The sequence below is a fragment of the Pieris brassicae genome, chromosome 1 (genome assembly GCF_905147105.1).
Source record: "Pieris brassicae chromosome 1, ilPieBrab1.1, whole genome shotgun sequence".
Lineage (NCBI taxonomy): Eukaryota > Metazoa > Arthropoda > Insecta > Lepidoptera > Pieridae > Pieris > Pieris brassicae.
This window is the reverse complement of record NC_059665.1, coordinates 14413409-14440008: the sequence shown is the minus strand read 5'-3', so window position 1 is coordinate 14440008 and position 26600 is coordinate 14413409. Positions and strand designations below refer to the sequence as shown.

Here is a 26600-nt window from a genome sequence, read left to right as displayed (position 1 = left end):
TATTCATGGGAAAATTAAGTAAATCTATTATATAAGTGATAGGTTTATATAAGGTTGCTGTTGTCGTATAAAAAAATAATAAACAGTTTTTTACAGGTGGTTTGGTTACCGGATGTGATACCAGGCCAAGGTAGAATTTGTTTCGTAATCATTACCTTTCTTTAAGCCTATACTCTATAAGTGGTCCTTAAAAAAGGATATCACTTATTGATTTAAAGAAACTGGTCTTGGGTGTCATTTATAAACGGTTACATAGCGGTACGTAGACGTATATACCCGAAATCCCGTCAATTAAAAAAATATTATTATACTAATTATTTTATTAACAAGAATCAGGCTTCTGTGTCAAAAAAATGTTTGTACAACTCATTAATATAATAAAAATATATGTAATAACACCTTTGGGGATTAAATATTACAAAACTACGTCAATGTAGAATCGAATCGTATCGAATTATCGGTAGCCCTCTTGTTTGTCGAATCGATTATTCCGCTTCATATCATCGATATTGGGTAAACAAAGACCCTCTCCCACATGCACTATCCCCAAATAACACTAGTTTCCACTATTTGGATTACACAATTTCGTTGGGGAAAAAGTTAAATGTTAGAGCTTTTAGTTAGTGTTGACGCAGACAAGTATTTTCAAATTCAATTAGGTATTTGTATGAAATAATATTACATATTTTGGTGTTTAAAAAAAACAATGCGCTACAACTTTTTAGGTCGCAGCCTTCTTTGTATGTTTTGTGATATTTTGTCTATGAGGCAAGTAGCTAAGCTTCTGTGCGATCGACTCCTTTGGTCTAAGACATGTCAGTTTCCTCACGATATTTTCCTTCACAGTATACTCCTACTTATAGAAAGTCCATTGGTGCACAGCTGGGGTTCGAACCTATACCCTCAAGGTTGAAGTACTTGGAAACCACTAAGCCAACCCTGCTCTATTCAAGTTTTTTACTATGCTGAAGAAAATAAATAATTTTGACCTTGACTTCACTTCTGCTAGATATATGAAAGTTGAATTAAGAAGTTTCGGAAATTGATAAATGATTTATCTAATTTTAGCTAAAATCTACAAGTATAGTAACTAGCAAAACCGCAAATAGCCAATATACACTAATGAAAACTGTTCATAAGTTTGAAGAGGACATCTTTGGAATTGTTAATTTTTTAAATTCTTTTAGCTCTATCAGTGACAAAGACAATAGAGTCTATTATATTCGTGTTCTTTAGACCTGTACTTTTTTCCAAATACACCACACTCTTACAACATGTGGTTTAAAAGATACAATCAAAATATGAATCACCTTAACGAGTCGAAAATCACGAGTTAAATGTTAAAACGAGGTTTTAAACGAAATACGCGGTTTGACAAATAACCTCAAATTGCGATTGTAACTTGAAAGGGTTAATAATCGCTGACAGCGTGGGATTGTCGACTATAATTTAGTTAGAAAGCGTAGATTGAAGCTATTGTATCTTAAGAACATGTTTGGGGTGAATTAATTGTTGTACTATTATTGATTACTATTCGGTGTTTGTCTTAGTTTCGATGATAATGTTCGTGTATAAGGAAAATGTTAGTTGCATCGATTACACATTAGTGTCAAGACGTAATCTAATAATCGCAGTCAAAACATGCGTTAGGGAGTCTAAGCGCGAGCTATGCCATAGAAAAATGTCATTTCTTTATAGAATTTGATTTGATTGTATGTAGTCTTTGAGAGCGATACAACGATTATAGCGGTCGTATAATTTATATATTGCTATACATATAAAAAACCCAATACATTCTTAACATACACCACGTCATATTTGAGGCGATGAGAAAGTGGGGATCGTGGTTGGCAACACAGAAAGAAAATCACGTGACCGCTCACCAACCACATGGACAGAAACTAGATCAAGTCAAAGACTAATCGTCCTCAAAATTGTATACTGGAGTAAGACAGGCGCTGGACAATTCACTCTCGATGTTTCCTGATCATGACTTCAAGATATTAACTACTGCTAAATAAAGAAAGAGACTTTTATCTTTAGACTATTTCCGAACCAATTTGACATTAGGATCCTTTAAGAAAAGAAATAATTATTAGAAGGCCGACAGTGCACTCGAGAGCACTCTGCCATTGATAGTGTCCATGGGTGGCGGTTGCACTGAAACCTCGAGATTCCTGGCGTCAGTTCATTAAAAAAAAAAACTTTCGGTCCTTAAAAGTTAAGAACCAAAATTAAAACCAACTCGCAGAAACATTTAAAAATAGTTTACTATTTGACGTCCATTGCCAATTATTAAACGATAAATTAATCTTTAAAATGTTACTAAGCTAACAAAGATTTTTTTTATTTCAAAGATATTGAAGCGTACAGTCTTGAAAACCCCCAAATGTGTATCAAACGCTTAAATTATTCACAAAGGTATAGTGATGTGGGGACCTTATGAATTATATATAAACAGTCGATATTACGACTTGGGTTTTACGCGAAACATATAAGGGTTAATATGAATTATATGCTTCATTTATCTTATTTAATATTGTGTATTTATTTTAAGAGAATATATAAACTAAACACAGAGGTTCTTAGTTTTGTTGGATTTATCAAATTAAAATTAGTTAGTTGCTACTAACACTGGACTTGGATGTTCATTTATAAACGGTGATATAGCTGCGTATTCTAGAATGATAACTAAATCATGTCCCGTATCACCTGGACGTCCGTCATTCCACAACTCAACGGTTGCCCACTGAAGTATTTCCGAAACAATTCGACTTAGGGTCCTTCACTAAAATACCTACCAATTCTTAAAAGGGCGGCAACCCACTCGCGAGCCCTCTGACAACGAGTGTTGGTATCACTGCAGCAGAACGGCAGTGGTATCACTAAACATCAGATGAGCCTTCCGTTCTACAAAAAATAATTGTTAACTCAAAATAAGTGACAGACTTCTAATGAATTGCCTACGAATGTTTCATTATCTAAAGTCAAAAAATTGCTCTCTGTATTATTCAATCAACGTTATACCTCAAATAATTGTGTAGCTATGAACTGGGTCTGTATCTTTTGATTTCCTATAAAATATATTTTAATCAACAAATGTTCAATACATAAAAAAGCATCGTATTGAAACATATGAAAAGACTCACGGATATATAAAATTGCTGGCCTTTTATAAATGTGAAACATTTTCACTATTCCGCAGTGCATCTTGTGTTGGGGCAGTCGGGTCGAAATACCCCTGAGATTTGACAATAATTCTCGATAGCTACTCCATTCTAGCAATGAATACTGAATTGAGACTGCTCCGTATCTTAGACAACCTATTTCAATTTAGAGTATTTCGAATTTCTACAATATCTACAACCCTATTACTATGCTTCTATATTTTAATTATTATGTCTTTTACTAGTAAACTTAATTATAACATTACAATATAGTTCCATGCTATTTTTATCAGAAAATACACCCGCTGGTCCAGACTATTCCTATAAAATATATAGAACAAACCACAGTCCTTAAAGATATGGAGTCAAAGAATACCACACAATTAAACAATAATGTTACATTGCGATGTACTTAAAAAAATATTACGCCATGGCTATCAAAGTATTTTATCACTATCACATATGATGAACTCTGCCGTGTAATGCTTTCAAGAGGAAGATAATTAGCTTTTAAAGGCAAGGGTCTTTATGCGGATCTGACAGACGTTGTCCTGTCTTAGCTATGAATATTGATTATCAATATAATATCTCCGATCGAAGCATTTGTTTTAAACGATATTCTTACGTCCTCTGACGATATTTGCTGCATGCATTCTGTCAATGTTATGTCAAACCCCATAAAGTTTACATGAAAAAACTTTCCGCGCAATTTTCTTATTTTTTTCTTTTATAAGAACATTCTCGTGACAATAACAAACATTAAAAAAAAATTGCGAAATCGGTCTATCCGTTCACGCGTGATGCCGTGACCAAGGGAAATAGGGATTCATTTATATATATATAGATTGTGAAATTATGATAATTAATATGACATTTGCATGCCTATTTTTATATGGCTAATTGTACGGTTTCTCTATATAATCTATCTGAATGTATAACATTCTTCGCAAATAAACGATATATTATTATTATTAAAAAAGTCTGATATGAGAATGACTTGTAAATACGTATAAAAACCTTTGGTTATATTCAAAATCAAAGTTAGAAAACAAAACTGTGTACTTTATTCACAAATTAACAGAGATAACGTTTACAAAGAGCTGATTTGAAAGGGGCACACTGATTCGCGACTCTTTAATCTTTCATCGAAAACAAAACTTTGGATCGTAACAGGATTGTCTGCCCGTTCATTTACTTAGCAAATTATTCTTTGTCGAACGGAAGAGAAGGCTTTGAATCCATTAATTCCCTGATGGGGTCACAAAGAGGTGGTGCGAATTAAAATAATGTATTCTACGACTTCAATGGGATCCCTTCGTCCGGTGCCGTTATTACAAGAATAATGTATTTAAATCAAAGTCTGCTCTCAGATGAAGATACTTTGTGCTCTCTCGAATAAGTGATCACGTACGGCACCATTAGGATGTGTTTTATGTGCAAATTATAGGCTACCATTTTTAAACTCGCTCAAATTTCATGTAGCTGAACAATTTCGGTTCGTTAGAAAAGTTTAGCTCGGTCGCTATTGTGTTGACGGTCGGTATTCACGAGTCGTATTCCACAAATGAGGTTCAACTTACAATACTTGCGGGCATTTACTAAATCCCCGTACATCTCTTTATTAATTGCAAATTCCGACACAGAGACAAATAGTTCACAAACGGCAAATTAATCCTCAGTATCAAAAGGGTTTCGAGTGCCCTCTGTTGCCGGATAATTTAGAATATGATCACCCTATCGACGAAATTTCGAAACAAACATTTCGATGTATTTATTCTGGTGTTTATTTTAAGCGTAATATGTCGTGTTCCACTTTGATGTCGTCAAATCGCTTCTGTTCTTTATCAGTCACGCAACGATTTATGTCTATTATGTTTGTCATTTAATTTTAGCTTTTACTGTCTTCTATTTTCGTTGCAGTTTCCTTTGTAATTTGATAGACACTTGCTACTTTTCCGATGTGTATTTATCTGTATAGAATTATTGCATATGGTTGGTTGGAGTTTGTTTGCCAGTATGAATGGTTCATTATGCGTAGGGATACTTTGAGCAGGGCGCAGATAATATTTGCGATGTTACCATTGTTTATGATTTAGACAATTGTTTGTGTTTCTCTGTCAAAGGATGTGCACTTGTTTGTTTTATGGGTTGACTGACATTGTAGGGAGATGTAGATAGATAAACGTGTTTTCTAGCTTGGATTGTATAGTTTAATCGATTTTTATAACATTGAATTCTATTTTGGCCGGAAATGATGTAATCTTAATATTTTGTTGCTGAAATAACATGGGATCAGAGTGAATAGTCTTGAAGTAAACGCTTGGAACAAAATTTCTCTATCGAATGCTTTCCTTTGCGGGCAACTGCGCGGAAACGTAGTGGCATCTTGACTCGAATGCCGGTACTTACTTGTATTTTCATGCTATACTAGGGCTGCCCATTAACTGTTAATATAAAGATACAAGTATTTAGTTCTTCATGTACTATAAAGTTTAATAATTATTGAATTACTTATGTTTAGTCTATATAAGAAGTGGTAAACGTCTAACTATTGAGTAATTTTGTATGGTACATGAACTACAATCGTGTCAAAACACTGCCGATTTTTTAACCATTACCGTGTACTGAAGTCAGTAATCTATAAGCGTTATATCAGTTGAGTTTATATGAGTAAAAACCCTACTCGTTTTTACGATGTCGACAGCCCTAAAGTCAACTATAAATCCGCCATTTTTGTTTCCACTGTTTCATTCACAAGAGTTTTGTGTAGTTTCAAGTGAATTGCATTTGTTTCATAAACATTTAATAATACCCCATCGTGTTCAGTTGCCTGTTGACTTCAACGTCAATAGGACTGATGTGAAAAGGCTCATTTATACACACACATATCGTGTGTGATGTGACTAGTACACATATGCTACATACACTATTTGGTACATTAAAATATGACTTCAAAACTCCCGGCATGGTAGGAACTGATTTTAAACGGTTACGGTTGTCACAGGGTTCAGAGTGTAGAAAATAGAAAGAGAATGAAGAAACTACGAGAAAATATATAACACGTAAATCTAGAGGAAGTACCGAAACATTATAGTAACAATGTACAATACATTTGATTCGATTGTGTAAATGCAAACAATGAATGTAATTCATTTGCCCCTTGTCTTGACTGCCCCTGGAACAATAGATTCATCAGGAGCTCTTGTTCATACCCAAGGATGAAATCACATCGTACACTTATAATATATATAATTAATTAATAAGGTAAAAATTTAGTAACATAGTCTTAAACATTCGAAGGTATTAAGACAAATTACAGTGAATTATGTTCGTATTAGATATTATACTGATTGTTTAAAGTTTTTTGTCTTTATTTTGTCGCTTGGTCAAACAGTGTTGGCTTAGTGGCTTTACCCACACCAATGCATGAGGTCATAGTTTCGATCCCCGGCTGTGCACTAATGGACTTTCTTTATATGTGCGCATTTAACATTTGGTCGAACGGTAAAGAAAAACGTCGATCGAACCTACGAACTCAGGGATGAGAGTCGCATACTGAAGCCACTAGACTAACACTGCTCAAAGTTCAGGATATATCGAAAAATATACTCAGGGCCTAAATTTAAAGTAAATAGAAATTGTGTAAACCAACCCGATACAAACTGGTATTTACATTTTTTAAAGTTGAAAAAATTATATATTTTTTTCAATATATAGCAAACGGACAGGATGCTTATCTAATGTTAAGTAGTACTGATATAATCACTCACAATACCAGATACCTCGCAAGTGCCAGTCTTTATAGAATTGGTACGCTCTTCTTGAAGGACCCTAAGTCGAATTGGTTCGGAATTTCTTCAGTAGGAAGATGGTTCTAGTGGTCCGAGGCAAAATTGTCTATCACCGTAAACCACATTTTGGTAATAAATGTATAAGAAAGTTTATATTATTAAAAGAAATTTTAACTCGAGTTATCTTCAAACTAGATAAAAAAATTAAAGGCCAAAGACAAGCCTTGAAATTGTATGGCCGTCTTAAATAACGTATTCTTTTACGAGTGATTGATCTATTGTTCACGTGATATTAACTGCATTGTTTGTGACATAATCTTTATGACGTCTGACGACTGTAGGGCGGGCGGCAAAATTCTATGGAGACTATAGCTTATTTAATTTATTATTAACATTGCGATGTTTATGTGGAAAATACTAAAGGTACATACAAATACATAAATAAAAATAAAAAAGCCTTTTAATTCTTACTTATAAAACAAGTTAGATTAAGTTAGTTTACTTACATACAATTATTGGCTTTGTTAGTAATTAAGTTTGTATCCTAAATTTACTTGTGTTAGTTTTTCCTTAACCTTACTATTAAACTATTATTCTTCATTCTGTAAGAACTCCTCTGTAGGTGAAAGCCTCCTCCAAAGATAGCCAGTACTCTGTAGATTGGGCTATTTGAAACAATATATCATACATACATATAGTATACAAATACATATCATATTTATTATGAAAGCAGTAAAAAAATGTTATTCTAGTATAACGTTATTACGCGTCGTGTGCATGAGAGGTTATATCCTCCTTCTTTAGGTATTTTTATTTGGAATACGTTATTGTATAAATGCAGAATCCATTTCCATAGCATTGTAGCCTTGACTAAGCTTCACCGTGTCGCGCACAGTAGGTAATTTTCCCCATTGTTGGAACTGAGAAAATATTTCCCGCTAATAATACTGGATGAGCCGCGTACATAATTATGTATGCATTAATGTATTTCTACTGAAATATCTTTATTAATGATTTAATAAAACATCACGAAATGTATATGGTTGGTAATAAAAAAATCGTCTGTAATCTATTTATTATATATATATATATTTTTGTATTATTTTTCCAACATTTATCACTGGCTTTAATGTCAGTAGAACATATATGATTTTATTTCTATAGTCACGCTTTCTTTCCGAAGGGGTAGGCAAAGACGGATCTCCTCTTGCGACATTACCTAACTCTCCCACTTCATCCACTTTCATGACCATGAACACTTTCAATGCCATAGGGCTCGCGAGTGCGTTGCCGGCCCTTTAAGAATTAGTACGATCTTTTCTTGAAAAACCCTAAGTCGATTTGGTCCAGAAATACTTCTATCTATAAATAGCATATCTTTTGTATATTTTTTCATATGAATAGAATCACTTCCAGAAATATAAGCCAACGATTCTTAATACAGACTCATTCTATGAGATTTGTAATTTTCCACCAATAAGTTCACCCTCAGCCGTGAATGGCGGCCAATTGTGTCATTTTCTCTGTTCTGACATGTTATTTGCCTTTGAGAATACAAAAAGTTATTTTCGGCAAATTCATTTCATTTCGTGAAATTAGTGAATTTTCTTTCATTCAACGGGGGCTAATATTTCTATGAAGTCTCGGCAATTGACAGTATTTTCGTGTATGTTTCACTTAGGAATGTAGTCTGTTAATAAAACACTTTTTAAACGGTTTGAAGCTATGTATTATTATTATAAACTTATAATTATTTACATAATTTTAAATTTTAACGGCGTTTCGCGTGCTTTACAGCGTGCGTGGTCACGGTGACTATGAAATTATGTAAATAATTATAAGTTTATAATAATAATACATAGCTTCAATCCGTTTAAAAAGTGTTTTCTTAATGTGTAAAAGCTATGTTAACCAAAGACAATACAATGTAGTCTGTGCTGGAATAAATGCGTCGTAGGATTTGATTTTGTTGTTTATTTTTACACAAATGTGATTGGAAGGCTGCGTTAGGTTAGGTTAGATTTCTGTTAACTAAACCACGTAATTTGGAAATAAATAATTGCTAAAATATCACCATTCAAATAGCCTATAAAACATTAAAGTTCATTTTAAATATTCGTATTGTAAATAAACTTATTATAGAATAGAATAATTCAGTTACTGGTTCACGAGAAATTTCCTTCCCGTTTTTTCTAAGGGAAAGAAATGTTTTCGCATTTCTCATTGAATTACCACGGCTTGAGTTTCTATAATATTATTTTTCATTGTGCAGACGGCGCCTTATTTGCTTATTTAATTTAACTGTATTCTTTATATTTTATGAATTGAAATCTTCAGATTTTATTTACGTTAATGGAGTTTTAAATTCGAACAAATCTCTTTCAGTCTGACGATTAATCAATCTGTTTTGATTTAAGACGAATATCGTCTTGGAAAAGTGTGTCCAGTATTGTACAGTACAGTATAATATTTGTTGTTGAGCATGACGTACAAGCCAGAGCTGTAACGCAAGACAGCAAACAATGGTGAGAGAACAACATAACATAAGATATGTCTTTGTCGCGGTCCTGACAGAGCAGCAGTCCTGCTAAAATAAGTATCTAATAGATAAAAATGTAATTATTTGAAAATAGAATGCTCAAATCAGTGACTAAAAGATGCATTTTAAAATACAACCTATCCCAAAGTAATACAGACGTTATAAGATAACCTATACAAAATCACATGACGATTTTTGCGTAAATCTGAACAACACAACACACACACAAAATACTAATGGATATAAATAGATGGTTACCATGGTAACCATCTATTTAGAGTATTTTAAATAATTAATGACCAAACCAAATATTTCATGCTAAATGAATGCTTTGTGCAATGCTTGTAAAACGCTTAAGAGAGTGCCTACGTCTAAACACTCCCGGGGCGTCTACAGCGGTAATATCAGCAAGTAGTTATGTTAAGGAAACCTTAAAATGTACACATAACTAAGATAACAAACACTATATACGTGTTATAGTTTTTATAGGACAGGAGGCAAACAACCGCGTCACTTTGACACAGTGCTCACGACACCTGCCACGTCCGAGTGCTTGCAGATGTGTTGCTGATTTTTGAGGGATTGGTTCGCTCCATTCTTGAAGTCATAGTACTGGAATCGTTTAATTTCCTTTAGGATCTAAGCTGTTCGTTACATTTGACTGCTTCCTTACAAGTAGTCCATTTAAGACGAGGCGTTCGCAATTTCCTTCAACTAATAGATTTATGGAAAGTCCAGTGCAGTTTGCGAACGGATGTTTGTATCATATAAATTAATAACAGGTTGATTGGTTGGTTAATATTCATTTATTAGGTCAAGAGAGAAGATAAACATTTAGGAATTTTATGGTAATCTTTAATCTGAATTTGTCACCGAATTGAAGTTTTAGCAACAGTTAAATGACATGAGCAGTGTGTGGCCGGCATTTATGAATGATCTTTTAAATATTGTCATAAAATAAAAAAAATAATCAGTGGCGCTACAACCTTTTTAGGACTGGGCCTCAGATTTCTGTATCTGTTTCATGGTCAATTGTTAATATAATAGCCAAGTATTTTGCTGTTGACTTTTTGGGTTTAAGGCAAGCCGGTTTCCTCACGATATTTTTCTTCACCATGCGAGCGTATGTTAAATGCGCACATAGAAAGAAAGTCCATTGGTACACAGCCCGGGATCAAACCCTCGACCTCGGTTGAGGGTCGGACGCTGAAGCAACTAAGCCAACATTAGTCTTAACTAAGCTTGCTAATTGATATCCGCGTATAGCGTATATTTATTAATAATTATTTTAAACTTAATGCGTTATATTTTTATTCAACTTTAAAAGTTTAAGAAGCAACTTGCCATTGATTGTATTTTACGTCTCCCCTTTTGTCAGCTGTCACCCTTTTACTTTTTGTCTCATATTAGCGTAATTCCCAGGAGCGATAAGTTGAAAAATATAGTAAAACCACTTAGATTTCGCGGTTTAACTGGCCAATATGAATAAATATATATGCAAGTGTCTTCTTTGCAAATAAAAATTCATTTCGTATTCTAAATATTTCAAATATATCCCTGTTCTTGTGTTCAATAAATACGAACTAACAAGTTATAGTTCCATTTTCAAAATAATTACTTTATGAAACTTATTTCGAAATAAAAAAACAATCGAATAATTTCCATATACACAATTTCCCGCCTAAAAGCACATTGTTCCTCCGTGTTATTGTGTGTAATAGAAAGGAAATTAATAGTTACAACCGACAAATATACCTTGGCATACCATTTCTAACTAGCAATAATATTTACATGGCTCATAATAAATTGGTTGTCAGCTGGTGTTTAAGAGAACTAGTGAGGGTTGAAACACAATTGTAAAAGTAATTCCATTTTGACGCGACTATTATTGTCAAGTGCAGATTAATATTGAGTTACATTTGAGGTAATTGAAGTTCACGGAATTTTCCTTAATAACTAATACAATACATTACTAAATATTACTCTCATAAAAAGCATTGTACATTGGTCGGATTGACCAAACCGTCTATTGTATATTAAGGTATTATTTCAATTCAATATTCTTTCGTAAATTCGAACCGATGATTTCCGGTTACATCACATCCAGCTGGTCCAGGTTTATCAATTTTGAGTTTCTCCTTCAAACTTGTGACTATACTTTGGTCTATAATTAAGCAGCATTGGCCTAGCAGTTTCGACTTAGAGGATTGGATTTTTAGAATCCGACCATGCCACACCCATATGTCCACAATTAATACACACTTCATTGGAAAACTTCATAAGCAAAGCGTCAAAAATCAAGGAACTTTAGGGTCGAAGCAACAATGATTTACTGATCTAAAAGCTAGTTTAAAGATATTGAAACCACCTTACCAAAGGGTAAGAGGAAATATTTTGGGAAACGCGATCACTGACTTTGTCGTTGTCATTGTCGTTTTAATGTTTAATTTTCTTTTGTTTATCTATTCATGTACCTAATTGACGCATGTTTTCTGTTTCATATATTTTGTTTTTGTAAAAATACCAGCGCTTGTTTACGTATTTTCAAAGGCTTTTACGCTGGCATAACGGCACCTTAATTTAATAAAGTCCCCTTAGCACAGTGACACGAGAAATTGTGTTAGTGTCTGCATTGAAGTAGGCTGCATTTTTCATCGATTTTATTGAGGTTCATTACATTTCTTCCCAAAGGCATTAAAAAAATTTTGTCCTTCATCGTTTCCATAATTTTCATAATTGGCCTTGTTTATTGATGTATTTCACAACACTCTTCCGTACCGTAATTTTATTTATGACCCTCTAATTGAGTTCCCATTTTTTGTTAATACGAATGATGTATACATTAAATCAGTGGTGCTACAAACTTAGGTTAGGTCTGGGCTTCCGATTTCTGTATCTGTCTCACGATCATTTGTCAATCTAAAATAAAAGTAGATGATCAGCCTGATGATACGGTTGCGACTTTTTGGGTCAAAGGTAGCCTCACAATGTTTTCTTTCACCGATTGTGCGAATGTTAAAAACATAGAAAGAAAGTCCATTGGTGCACAGCTTGAAACTACGACCTCAGGGATGAAAGTCGCAGGATGGAGTCTAGGCCAACAAATTAAATGATGTATATGTTTGTAAAATTTATGACGTTAAATTCTTAAACTTATAATAATTAAAAAATGCACATCTTCGGTCGAAAACAATTATTAATGAATAATGTTTAATCAATTTAAAATGATATTAAAGACATCAAAATGAGTTTCGAGTATAAGATTAGGAAGGCTGTGCTGGCGACGTGCATATAAAGAATAATTTAAATCCGAGCTTTGAACATTATATCGCTTTGAACATAAACACTTACGCTATGTAATATGAGTTATTCGTATGTCTCCATGTTATATATTTACCAAGAAAATGTGCTTAGGTAAGATTTACGTACATATTCTATTTAATTAAAACGTTAGACGGTGAATTAGGAAGGTATATCGAGTCGTCGAAATCGTTTGATTGGTCGCCTGTAGGGTCTCAAACTTGGCGATTGCTTGTGTCAATACGGCTCCTTGTCAGCGACTGCTTTGAAGTTTTGTTTGAGCTGTTTCGTTAATTAAGTTTGTTGTTACGTCTTCAGATTGTGTGCTTACTTGGAAATTCGACATTTAATGTCGAATTTCCAAGACCTGCTGGCTTTGCATACACCCTGAGCTATTCTATCCGATGCTTCAGAACATATTTCATTATCCGTTGAGTGAATGGGCAAAAGATATATTATTTGTAAGTGGATATATAGTATAGTAGTTTTTTTATAATGATATTTGTTTTACCTAATTAATTTATGTATTTGTTCATGTTTCGTGTGTAAACATTTTTTTTCATTGGTTATGCATTCTTGTCGAGTTAGGGCAACCTGTTAGGACAGGATTGTGCATATACTTTTCATTAGTTTTTCACATTTACACCAGTTTATCGTTATTATTGACTAAAATCTTATGTTTTATACGACATTTATAGTAAATACTTTTGCTGTCATTAATTTCATTATGAATACCTACCCCGTATCCGTCAAGATATTTATAATTCCATGTGATTCATACAGACTCGAATTATCTGCGCAATACGCCAAAGTTTTGGTTTTAGCTTACTATAATACAATTTATTACGATGACTTTTTCTACCTTACCAAAGAGGATGTGAGCAAAATTATTTTAGGAAGCGGAAAGGCCTTGACTGGAATCAGGAGTATTTACAATTTAATATGTTTAAGCTTTATATATTATGTTAATATGTGTGTCTGTAGCTGTACGATATACATAAATTTTGAATGCTACGAAAGAACCGCTACCCATATGATTCCCACACTAAACGCTCGACTCGCACTTGTCAACAAACGGCGGAAGTTAAAATTCAGCAGCCACTGCGCGTTATCAAGTGTATAGCAATTAGTGATCGTTAACTCGGTCGGCAGTGTGTCAAACACAAATATCTGATCTCAGGTTTTAGTTTAGGACGCGTCAAACCGGCCGGCTACTAATTGGGCCCGACTAATTGTACTGATTGCCTCTCGCCTTAACTAAAGGTAGAATTAGACCCCGTCTTCTTGGTCTTGAGATTCTTGATTTTACGGTATTACTGTTGATTTCGTAGTTGTTTTATTAATTGTATTAGGTGATATCACATCAAGTATACGCAACGTGACCAGACGTCCTTATTTGAAGTCACGAGCATATTAAAACAAATTTGTTCTTTTGATAAATATTTTTTTATTAGTAAGTCCTTATTGCTGACACCCAGTATAATATATTAACACTTATTTAAGTTACATAAATAAAACTTAATCTAATACAGCACTTGACCCGTTTTGGGTGATTAGCGTGTCCTGTGACACATAGGAATCTTCCAGCTGCTTTCATTCTTTTCTAATGTTAGCTATTCCTATCCAATTTTTGCCTCCGATTCTCTTTATATCGTCTGCTCATCTCTTGCTCTGTCTCCATCTTTTCCTTATACCACCGTGTGGTTGCCATTCTGTAATTATTTTTGTCCATTTCAACCTGCTCTCTCTCGTCATGTGCCCGGTTCAGCGCCATTTCAATTGCCTTATGTTCTTTATGATGTCCTCTACTTTGGTCGATGATCTTCTCTCTGATAAATATAAATATAACTAAACATTTTGGGTACCTATATTTTGTGATTCGTAATATTTAAGCCAACTAACTAGAGTTTCTTAATAAATAACTTTAAAAAAGTGTTTTTTTTTCTCATTGACTACTTATTATTTGACCTAAATTAAACCAATGTCCTGTTTTGAGTCAAAGAATAAATGATCACTTTCAGTACATTCCACTTCAGACTTAAGACAGTTAGAAATAAGATATTATAAGACGTTCGGAAACATTCAGCAGCAGCTTTTGTTATTGAAACACACTTAGATGGTGTAAATCAATTTAAAAAAAAGTGCCTGTCTAGCATCTATCGAGTACCTAATCCTCATAGTTACGCAAATTAATATTTTCAAATAGAAAGCTACTAGTTCAGAACAAAAATTTGTAGTAGTATTTTGTTTTATTTTGTAAAATTTATATTTACCGTAGTTGTAATTGTTATGTAACCGTTGTGATTATGCACGCTGTACTTTGATATATAATTAATTAATAAACGTATTTATTTCCAGAAACATGTCATCTAAACGTAAGTCGCCACCGTCGAAATTGCAAGAAGGTGCTGTCGATGCTAGCAAGCCGGAACCTGGTCCCGCAAACCTGGACTTCTCGGATCACCAAGACACGGACGACGAACATCAAACCTACTACAAGTTCTCGCCGAGCTCCTCACCACGTACTTCAATAAGCGAAGAGGAAACAGCGACTTACGAAGACGAAAACCCTAGTAAGAAACAACGATTCGAAACCGACATGACAAATAACCTTCTAGTCCCTTCTTCATTCTTAAGTCTGCACCAAGTCAACGATCTTCAATCGAGAAGACGAGGCTCCTCAGAATGCAGTAGCCCCGGCGCGGAGGCGAAAGTTATAGGTCTATGTAATAATAACAATTCATTGCTGAATCACAATAGTGCGTTGTCACTGGCTGCACCGCATAAGCGGTCGATGGATGATGTTCTAAAGAGATTAACGTCTAAAATGAATAACAGCACGATTAAAGAGGAGAAGAGGCCTACGCCGTCGACTACGCCCATTAAACAGAACAAGTAAGTGCATTTTTTTATAACTTCTTAAATACAGCTTGTATTTACTATACTAATTATAGCTAGTCATAATGAACAAAATAGTTTCTGATATTGTTCATTAACTCTTTGTTGGTATTATGATAAAGTTTTTTTATAACTAATACCGGATCAACCGGCCAGTTACCGTTTTAATACAAATTATCTAAAAATGTTTTATACCAGCACTAAGCCAAATACCAAAAACATTTTCCTCTTGAATTTTTAGTACTTTCGTACATAATCTGTTAAGATGTCGTATGTCACAATACACAGGTATTGGTATATTATGATTAAGTTTGATAACAGATAAATTTGAATCAAACGGTCGGTTACCGTTTTGATGCAAATTATATAAAAATGTTATTGGTATTATATGGACAAAAAACATTCTCCTTTAGAATTTTCCGTATAATGTTAAGATGTCCTATGTGACAATACCTATAAATAGATAACAAACTACACAGATTATTATTATTGGCAGTTTCCGATGTAATTCATTAAGAATGTTTTGTTAATGATAATCAGTCGACGCGGAAATAATTATTACAATATTATAATGTCATTGACGATAAATCAATGTTGTTTTCTCTTATCTTAATTTCTAATGTTTTAGCGAAATTTATACGGCCTTCGATTTAAAGGTCACAATATTTATATGTTCAGGAATTAATATTACTTCACTCATTATCACTCAATGATCTCTGATGTTAGAATAAAAATTTATAAATTCTCAAGAAAAGTAGTACAAAATTCTATGATTAATTAACGATTTAAGGAAGTATCAAGCAATAAAGGATGAATGTGAAAAGTTGTTCAACCTTTTATTAAATGAAATTTAAAAATTACATACCAAAATTATAAGTCGTAAAACAAAATTCCCGAATGTATGTAATCATGAAGAATTTTAATTTAAACTTAATAATAAAAACTTTATATAAAAAAATAAATCAATGTCGCTACTACCTATTTAGGTCTGGGCCTCAGATTTCTGTATCTGCTTTAAGATAATTTGAATAGGCAATTAGGTGATAAGCTTTCTGTGCCCGACGCACGCCGTCGAAGGCAAGCCGGTTTGTTCATGATGTTTTCCTTCACCATTCGAGCTAATGTTAAACCTACGACCTCAGGGATGAGCGTCGCACGTTGAAGCCACTAGCGTACCGCGACGCGACTGCTTGGAGCGGGATATGTGGGATATGTTTTATTGGCTATGCTAGCTATTGTAGCTATAGCTAGCATAGCCAATAAAACCCCAAGGCGCCACCAACAATTGCCTTAGGCGGGTTGCGGTCACAGTGGAGCCTTATCCGCTTCTCGAAACTCTGAAGCCACTAAACCAACACTGCAATGAAAAACTTTATATATTACAAATGATAATAAAAACTTTATTTATATAATATTCTCAAACGTTCACACAAACAAAGAACAATTCAACATTATCCAGCAAATCATAATTTACGTAAATGTCGTCAGTTCAAGGAACTGGTTTATTTGTGTTTTAATTGCTGTTTTACTGTTTCTGACACTTAAATAGAGAAACATAGTACTGCTTAATTGGTTAGCTTATAGCTCATTAAAAACAATGTTGATTGGACCACCGTTGTAAAGACGTTTTAGAAATGTCCTATATGATGCGGTCACCGCAGACGCCGCAATTCTCAACTTTAGGGTGGTTCGAATCTGTGCACTACAATTACTTTTCTATGTATGCAATTTGTATATACACACATCGAAATATCGTGTAACTAGAGTCGTCAGAGAGAGAGCAACAAAAAACCGCAGCTTTACAAAATTGAAGGTTTGGGCCTCAGATTACTGTATCTATTCCGTGATCATCTTTTTTAATATAGGAAAGTAGATTTTTGTGCCTGAAACATGCCTTCGACTTTGTGTCTAATGCCGGTAGCCTCACAATGTTAATGCGTGTTAATGCGCACATAGAAAGCCCTATTCTAATCTGCTCTGCTTGCAGTTAAGTGTTTAACTGCCAGACAATTAATATAATTTGAAATATTGTCGTCCTAAAACTTCTTTATTCTGTTTAGAATACGAAAATATACAAGTAGTTGTCTCTGAGATAATATAACGGACACCTAATATATTCACGTCCTTAGGTCATTTAAAAACATATTACTATTAAATGTTTAACACGAAGACTTTAAAAATATGTTTTTACGTAACAGCAAACGTGAAACGCATTAAGCAATCTTCATATGACCAAACCTTTATGTCCGGTAATGATAGTAATTTATCTAATTTAATTAATAGGCAAAAGTGATAATTTATAACATATTCTTTTCAACTTTCAAATAGCAAAAACGCTAAAGAATTTGCAAGAGCGTTTCTAATCTTTGTTTATTATAATAGAGAAACTACACCGCTTAGCACCACCGATTTAAGATGACCCCTCACTATCTGGTATAACCATCTATCAATCGTAAATCAGGAGAGAAAATAACACTGTCAGGGCTCAGGTTACAATGGACGTTTATACAATAAAGTAAGATGCAGATTTAATAATAGAGGCGATAATGTGATAAAAGGTTGAGGTGGTGTCAATCGTGATTCTAAGTCAATATTTACATTGAAATTATCGTTAGACTAATTAGCTGATATTGTCACGGATGTTTTGTTACTAGGGACTACATTGTTTTATGTATTTTTATATAAGATTCATGTAGGTCACATAATGTACACTTATGAAGATCAGTAACAATTAAATTAAATTTACACGACTGGTAATAAACTCACAGTCACTCTTTTAAATCGCCCAGCTAAAGCTAAATAATCCCAGATAGCTATTGAATAGTTTGTGTTATTTTTCCTTAAGTACATATATATGTAACTTTAATTAGTGTCAGACAATTAAAGAACATAAAATATAATTTTATTTACTGCTATATCCCATATTATATATAAAGTGAAGTGAAAGGTCACTTATGACTTCGCACCGGCTCCAAGTCATCGTGAACCGATGTCTTTGCCGAATTCTGGGTAAGAACCCGAGAGGATCTCTAACGAGCAACTTTGGGACCATAGCAAGGAACCCTGCGAGTAAGGCAGCAATCAAACGATGCAAGTGGAAATGGATACGCCATACACTCCGAGGAGATTCCAATAAAATATACGGCGCTTGATTGGAACCGGCAAGAAAAGCGAAAGCGTAGCCGTCCCAAGCTAACCTGGCGTCGTACAGCTGATGAGGCAAAGAGAGACAGGAAAGACTTGGAGCGAGGTGTAATACGAGACCGAACGCGATGGAGACTCACTGTGAACCCTCTCTGCGCCATCTAGGGGACATTAACTCAAGACTCCTTCCACACTCATCATCCTACAAGAATAATGATAGTTACGAATAAACATACTAACATATTGAAAAGATAATACGATAAAAATACAATTCCAAATGAATAATCAAAACACGTTTATCTAATGCAAACGACAGATGTGACAAGAAACCTTTAAACACTTAACACACCTGCAAGAGCTGCAGATGTTGACCTTGATTTTTAGGCACGAGTAAGCTTAATCTAGGCTTATTAACTAATATTTATACATCTTTATTACCCTCAATATTTTAAGAATAAAACGCGGGTAGCTCAATATTTTAAAAAGGTTTACAATTGGAGACTTGATCTCACTGCGATGACGTCTAACCCTGAAACGCGACAACGAAGTTATTCCGACTAATATATATATACAACCTATTGCTGGGGTCTTTGAGACAGTCACTGGTTAGACTGGTCAAGGACTCCAATTTAGGCCGGAGGACCACAACATCCTTTCTCCACATGTCTGTTAATAATAAGTTAGGTCTTCGTGAATTTTGAATAATGATTTTTTTACTTCCTCTAGATTGGTTAGTGGTACCCACCATTGTTATGGGCTAAGTCAGCTTTTTGGGTTTAAGACTACCCAGTCTCAACAGAATATTTTTCTTTGCAAGTTTTTAATAAATTATGTATAATTAATTATTTGGAATACTAGGGAGCTAGCACTTTGTCCAGTGAAAATCTTATTTATCATGTGAATGTATTTCTTAAATGAAATCCATTGACGTGATTTGTTAGTTAGCTTGATGGTCATAGTAGTCAACGAAAGTACAATTATGAAACCTGTTACAAATTCTCGCTATTACGGTCCACTACAGGCCGTAATATTAAGACGAATGTTGGGCTTTTGTCCCGAGACTGCTAATTAAACGCGGCGTTAATTGCCCCACGAGAATTAAGATGTGAGATCGTAATGTATAGCAATCCGTCTATGTTAGAGCTTTAAGCGGTTTAGCATATGGCTTAAGGTATAAGCGATTGGAATGGTCGTATAGTTTTTTTTATAAGCCAATACGCTGACGAGTATTTCATGTATATTTTTGTTCTCAATTATTTTGATTTATATATTAAAATAATTAAATAACGGGTGGATTTATCGCTTTTGATATCTTTTGGATAAAAAACATAAATAAAAATGTGAGTGTAAGATGTGTGAAGCTACATCATACTATATATTACATTACATTTACATATATACAATCACTTAGGTATAAAGAATGAAACAAAAATCAATTATAAAATTTGTAGAAAGTGAAAAAGGACGCATGAATTATGATAATTTGGATTAGTTCAGTTAGTGATAGGGATACGGTGTGGACTGGTAATGCTTGTACAGTAGAGATTTCTCTAGAAGAGATGGAATATGGACTAACGGGTTTATATTTAATGAAACATACATTCTAAAATAAAATGCATTTTAAAAAAGTTATTATAAATAAATAAACCATAATATGTTTATTTCAATTGCACACTAAATTCTTTGTATTTGATATTAATAGAAGTATCTTCGAACCAACTTATATATTCGTAATATGTATTATGAAAAATGATAATGATATGAGAAATAAGAAGTAATTCTTGTCTCTTACGCGCTTTATCAACTAAATCCCATATTAAATTAGCGCATTTAACTTGTACCAAACATCAGAGCAAGGCGAGACAATGGATAGCACATAATTTATACAGTGATATATTTCGTAAGCACAATGCCTTTATAAATCGCTGCCGAGTGCCGACGCGTCTTATTTTTATTATGAATTATTGCTTTCTGCTACTCTGTGTCAGTCAAAGTCGTACTAAATCTAACATCACTACTAAATCCGTTTAAAATTATGCCCGGATTCTATATTCAAAATTAAAGACACATTATACCGAAAACAAATAAACATGTTTGTTATACAGCAGGGTGCAAATGGGCTGGAGGTTCTCCAGATGTAAAGCCTTAGACACCTTCGCCCATAGACACTTTTAATGCCAGAAGGCAAGTACATTGCCGGCCTTTTCTTAAATGGTACTCTGTTTTCTTGAAGGACCCTAAGTCGAATTGGTTGGGAAATACTTCAGTAGGTAGTTGGTTCCACATAGACTGATGGATGTCGAGGTCATACGAGTGGAGTGGAATGTCGTGTTCTGCCTCGACGTCCGATTATTATAGCAAATATCAGCGGTGTGCTCTTCTATACTCTTTGGTCGTTTGGCTATCGACTCGTAGGAGGACTCCTTACTTTCCCATAGGACTCTCAATGGCGCTAGTTCGGCCGGCAAGTTTCGAGCCTTAAAATCAGACATTTGAACCCTATTCTCCAAAAGATGTTATTCGTATGGGTTTACGACATGCGACCTTCAAAAATAATTTGCTCGAAAGTACTCTTTAAGTATAATAAACCCCGAAGACTAGCTTTTACATTTGATACACATAATTTTTTGGTAATTATTTATGCGTTTTCTTTACCATCAGTTGGTGTTTTTTTTTTATTTTTCCATACTAAATCTGCCCGGATATCGTTTGTAGGTATAGGTAAGGCGCGTTGCCTTATGACTTATGTAACCTGATTTTTATATTTTTAAGGTAACGATGTGTTCGAAATACAAATTATTTTTATAAATTTAGATGATCTTGATTGATTTTTTTTTGTTTTCGATCGGATTATGATTGACGCATTTTTATTTTGATTACTTTTTTGCCAATTATATTAATTAGTTACGTCTTTCAATTTTATAATTTCATAGTGAGCGTATTATGAATTATAGTTAGGCAAAGTATTGTAGTATATTATCAGTCTAACCTCTGTTATTGAACCCAAATTAATTTTCTCCATATACTTTCGACTGACAATCGACATATTAAGAATATATGGAAACGAGGTATGTACTCAGGGCTTATTATTTTAATGTATCTTGTAATTGTAATTTCGTATCAACGACCACCGGACCTATCTTTGTCGCACACGAAATATAAATACATAAACTTATTTCAAGTTACATTTCCGTATACATAATGGCTTTTAAGGAGTTGACACTGTACTTCGAACCCATCAAATGACAAGGCCCCAAACAGTATTCTATGCACAATAACCCTTTATTATCTATTACAATGTATTTGCGCAGGCGCACGACAATATCTACTGTAAACAAATGACCATTCGCATGTTTATGGTTATTGAATACATATTGTTTTGAACGAATTTGATGATTTTACTAGAATTGTTGTATGTTTTTATAGAAATTGAATATCAATTAAAAGAGAATATTCATCATGGTATGGGACGCAATCTTAAATCAAATATGCATCAATGGTTATTTTTTAAATTAGTATTTTATATATTTTTTCCATTGAAATAAGAGAGTCGAAACTTTGTTTATGGTTTATTTGTATCTGTACATAGTACAGATATACTATGAGTATTATCTATTGGTAACGCTTAATGGGCTGTAAAGGCAATACAGGAGCAATTAGTTCATTTCCGGTCATAATCGAGTTTCGGACCACAATTCCTACGCTACAGCGAATTACAGTGTTATTACATTGCAAAGCGTTTGTCGCTTTTGCTTCATCATTTGAAATTGGAATGCAACCGACGCAACCCGTGATTGGCTCATACAATATTCAGGGGAGCCAATCGCAACGCCGCTGTGTTGCCAGTGCATCAAAAATTCCATCTGAATATACCAGTGTGGCGAGCACTAAAAATGATAATGCCAACATGGCCACAATTTCAAATGAAGAATTCATAGCGTATTTGAAGAAATTGAGTCCAGCCCATTTTGTTTATTGCTAACATTTATGGGGCGATTATACTAAAACGTCTTTTATTAGATGTCCGAAAGTTACATTAAAATTGATGGAAATGGGGCAGCAAATATTACGTAATAAATCGATTTATATAGCGAAGGACATATTATACGTCAATCAACAAGAATAAGATATATTTTTTTTAATTTTAGTCGGACAGAGATACCAACATGAGATTGTCATTTAGTTTTGATAAAAAAGGAGTAATAATACGGCTTGTGGTGGAAGTACTGTTCCTCCAACCTCCAACTCCATTTGGGTCCTGGCCCGAAGGCCCCAGTGGCAAACGGTGAGAAGTTGTTTATATCCTTAGTTAGAATAACGTTGTTAGCGCGTTTCAGGGTATGACGTCATCGGAGTGATCGCTCGCCTTATTTTAATTTAACAATTTTTTTTTAACTTTTTTTTCTACTTCAGCGGTATCTACTAATTTGATGGGACAGACTGGGAGATCTGAATCAAAACTCACGTGTTTAAGGAGAAATACATATGCTGAAACGTACGCCATACTTTGACGGAAATGACAACACAAATTTTATTCTATGTAAATTCCAATCATCATTAACAAATGTATAAAGTAATCCATTATCCTGCGGTTTATTAACCGTAAGGTTATATTTGACCTTAACCTTATTTAAAATGCTAAGGAGCTCGGCAGTTCAATAAAACGCAAGACCATGACGGACGACGGCAAAGCTCTTTAAAATAATAATGTGTATTGTTAACGTTGGGCTTGTGTGGATAAGGCTTAGAAAATATATTAGAAGTGTATGTTTTCATAATTTGTTTCTTATCATAAGCAGATTTTTTAACAGTTCTACAGCCCTGCCATTGTGCACAAGGATTTTTTTCCATCACTTATATTCTTAAATTAGAGTATAATTTATCGCTATTTGAAAGACCAGACCAGTATGTGACATATAAGTGTTACGTTGAGTGCAGATGAACTTTTTCATATTCTTTTATCTGTCGAATTCTACCAAATGTATATACAACTTGACTGGATGAGTACTTAATAACAGTGAATAAATCGATTCTTAGATTGACTAGGTAATGTTGAATTGTTACACAAACCAGTAGTTGCCTGGAAGAGATTCCTTGAAGCGATAAAGCCGCCAGCTCTCCATTTTATTTCATTATTTTAATTCTACGGTAGTTCTGTTACTGAAACGATCTATTAATAAATGAAAATAAAATAAATCAGAAATTAAAATACCAGCTACCCACGATTTAGTTCATAATAAACGGTCATATCCACATAACTCCAACAAACCTGTCAAGAGGGGTGAACAAGACGAATAACCCCAACGACTCGCGTTGTCTCGCGTTAAGGGATTTTTTATTGTTGCATACAAATTGTGTTGGTGGCTGCCTTTACATTCTTTATGATGTACTGAGGGCAAATATCCACGTACATCACCGTTCTTTTCAAATTTCGAATTTCAATCGTGTCTTTTCAAATTTCGAATCTCGATCACTTCGCGACACTTGTTTTGCTTTTACAACTAGAGACTGTAATTTAATTATTTTATAAACTGACATTACTTTTTATCCCGCCATAGGTTCACGATAACACTAGATAGATAGACAGATATCTATCTATTCTGATAATGGAGGCCTAAATGTATAGTTAAAATATAAATACTACGTAACTACCTGATTAATCAAAGAGAAAAATCGTTGAACAATGCTGTAATGACCACGAAAACATCATTTATTAGGATTATATAATTCGCAACACAATCATCGCTCCATAGGCTTACAAAACTAATTATGAAACCGAACAATCGCCGGTGTAATTACAATATCGATAAAACGAAATTAATGCCATTCAATAATTAATGACAAAAAATATCAAAGCGGCTTCAATGGAGATCTCATTTCTCCCTTCAAAGGTAAATCGGAAAAAGATTTTTTAAAGAATATTTCACAATCGCGTCAGATGTCTATGGCGTTGATATTGCCTGTGAAGTTATCAAACTTTGCACAGGAGGCTTTCAAACTTGGAATATTAATACGGAAATAGCTTGATGGCTTTAAATTTGTATTTTTCTTTTGATACTTTGAATGTCGATCTGCCTCTTGCAAGTATGATAATTAAAAATATTATAAAGAGGAATGTTTGTATTTTGTATGTGTGTAACGAATAAAATTAAACTAATAGTTCAACATTCTTTAAAAATATTAAACGTAAATTTCCTATCGAATTTTTGATTAATTCGTTATTACAACGTCTCTAATATATCTGTGGTTATATTTATAACAATGTTATCTATGTAAAACATACTTAAAACTATGTTTCGAATAGAAAAAAACATATTTATAATTATTAATAATAGTTATCATTACTATGTGATACAGATTTGAAAGTATACGTACATATTTCCAATAGGAAAGCTTGGTTACACCATGTATAATGTCAAACGCCTAGCAATTCAATTTTAAGATCGTCATCCCCACGCCTTTCATTTTGCACGTAAATTACGTGCACTCTTTTGTTCTTTTAAGTAAACCAATTTGTTTTGTAAGTTTAAAATAAGAGTGAAATCAATATGACAATTAATTGTCTACGATACAGAAATAATTAAAATTATCTTTTGTTTACTATATTATCTTGATTAAAAAAAAATATATTCCAAGCATCAAACGTCACCTTTAACTAAGATCACTCTATCAAACCATGAACGTTTTTAATAAATGTCTAAGGCACCTCTCATTAAAATTCTTAGCGAATATAACAGAACAATTAACTACTTATACACAGCTTGATATATTCGATAGTGGACTGAGCATTAAAAAAAGTATTGTTAAGTACCTATCTTATAATAATCCGCGATTGTACTACAATTTTTAGCTTATTGTTAAAATTGGAAGTAAAATAATGTTTATAACATTTATTTTCACCATAATTGTCATGTATTTAGAATAGATAGTTAGTAACATATACTGACTATTAGACTAGTAGGCCAGTACCATAACTAGACTGTGTAATAAATTGTCGTTAATGTAAAATTAAGAGATTTTTCTCTCTTTTAATTGGACAAACGAGACACCTACGGGACGTCCAAAGAGGGCAGTCATCGCAGCCCATGGACACCCATTTCAGTGAATGCGTTGCCGGCGTTTGTAACTTATGGTTGATGTTGGCTTAATTGTACTGCTAAATTTTTTATTCAAATAAAAAACATCGTGTGCGTTGTATTGGAATAATGTAATCGAATCCAACAATAATCGATTCGTCTTGAGGTTCAGAGGGGGAAGCGAACTGTGCTCTACAGTCGTTTGGTCCTTAAGCGTCGGTTCTCTATATTATACATTATTTTTATAACCAATTCGACTTAGGGTCCTTCAATAAAAGAGATATGCTTTCGCTAGTCCTCAGGCATTCTTGTCTATGGGTGATGGTGTAACTTCTAGAATCTATCTTGCGTAAGTCAGGTTATGTTACATTACAGTAACTCCCTGGTACGTCTCCCTATAACAACTAAATTACTGGACTTAACTTGATTTGCGTTGTCAATAATAGTATGGACTACGTTTCCATTTTATGTTTTTTTTCTGATGATGAAGACTTCAGATTGTTTTATGTTTACTAGATAGGGTTGATCTTCCTACTTCTGGTGGCATTTTATTGCTAAAGATTGGCTGTTAAGAATTTCTACCAGCCTTCTATAGGGTTGATACTGTAGGTAATACCAGCCGATCAACCGTCGCTTTATTACCCTTTAATAGTTATATGACATTCTTTTAAAAGGGCAGTGTTGG

The 26600-nt window shown here is 33.8% G+C and overlaps 1 protein-coding gene across 3 annotated transcripts in view; it reads left to right on the top strand.

Annotated features, from left to right (window-relative positions):
- LOC123714512 (transcription factor Sox-5) overlaps window positions 1–26600 on the top strand; it is a 240543-nt gene that overhangs the window by 153757 nt on the left and 60186 nt on the right. For all 3 annotated transcript variants that reach the window (XM_045668795.1, XM_045668802.1, XM_045668788.1), the window contains one exon: window positions 15156–15692. In XM_045668795.1, coding sequence (XP_045524751.1) covers window positions 15160–15692 — 533 coding nt within the window. In that variant the 5' untranslated portion in view covers window positions 15156–15159. The remainder of the gene's footprint in view (window positions 1–15155; window positions 15693–26600) is intronic.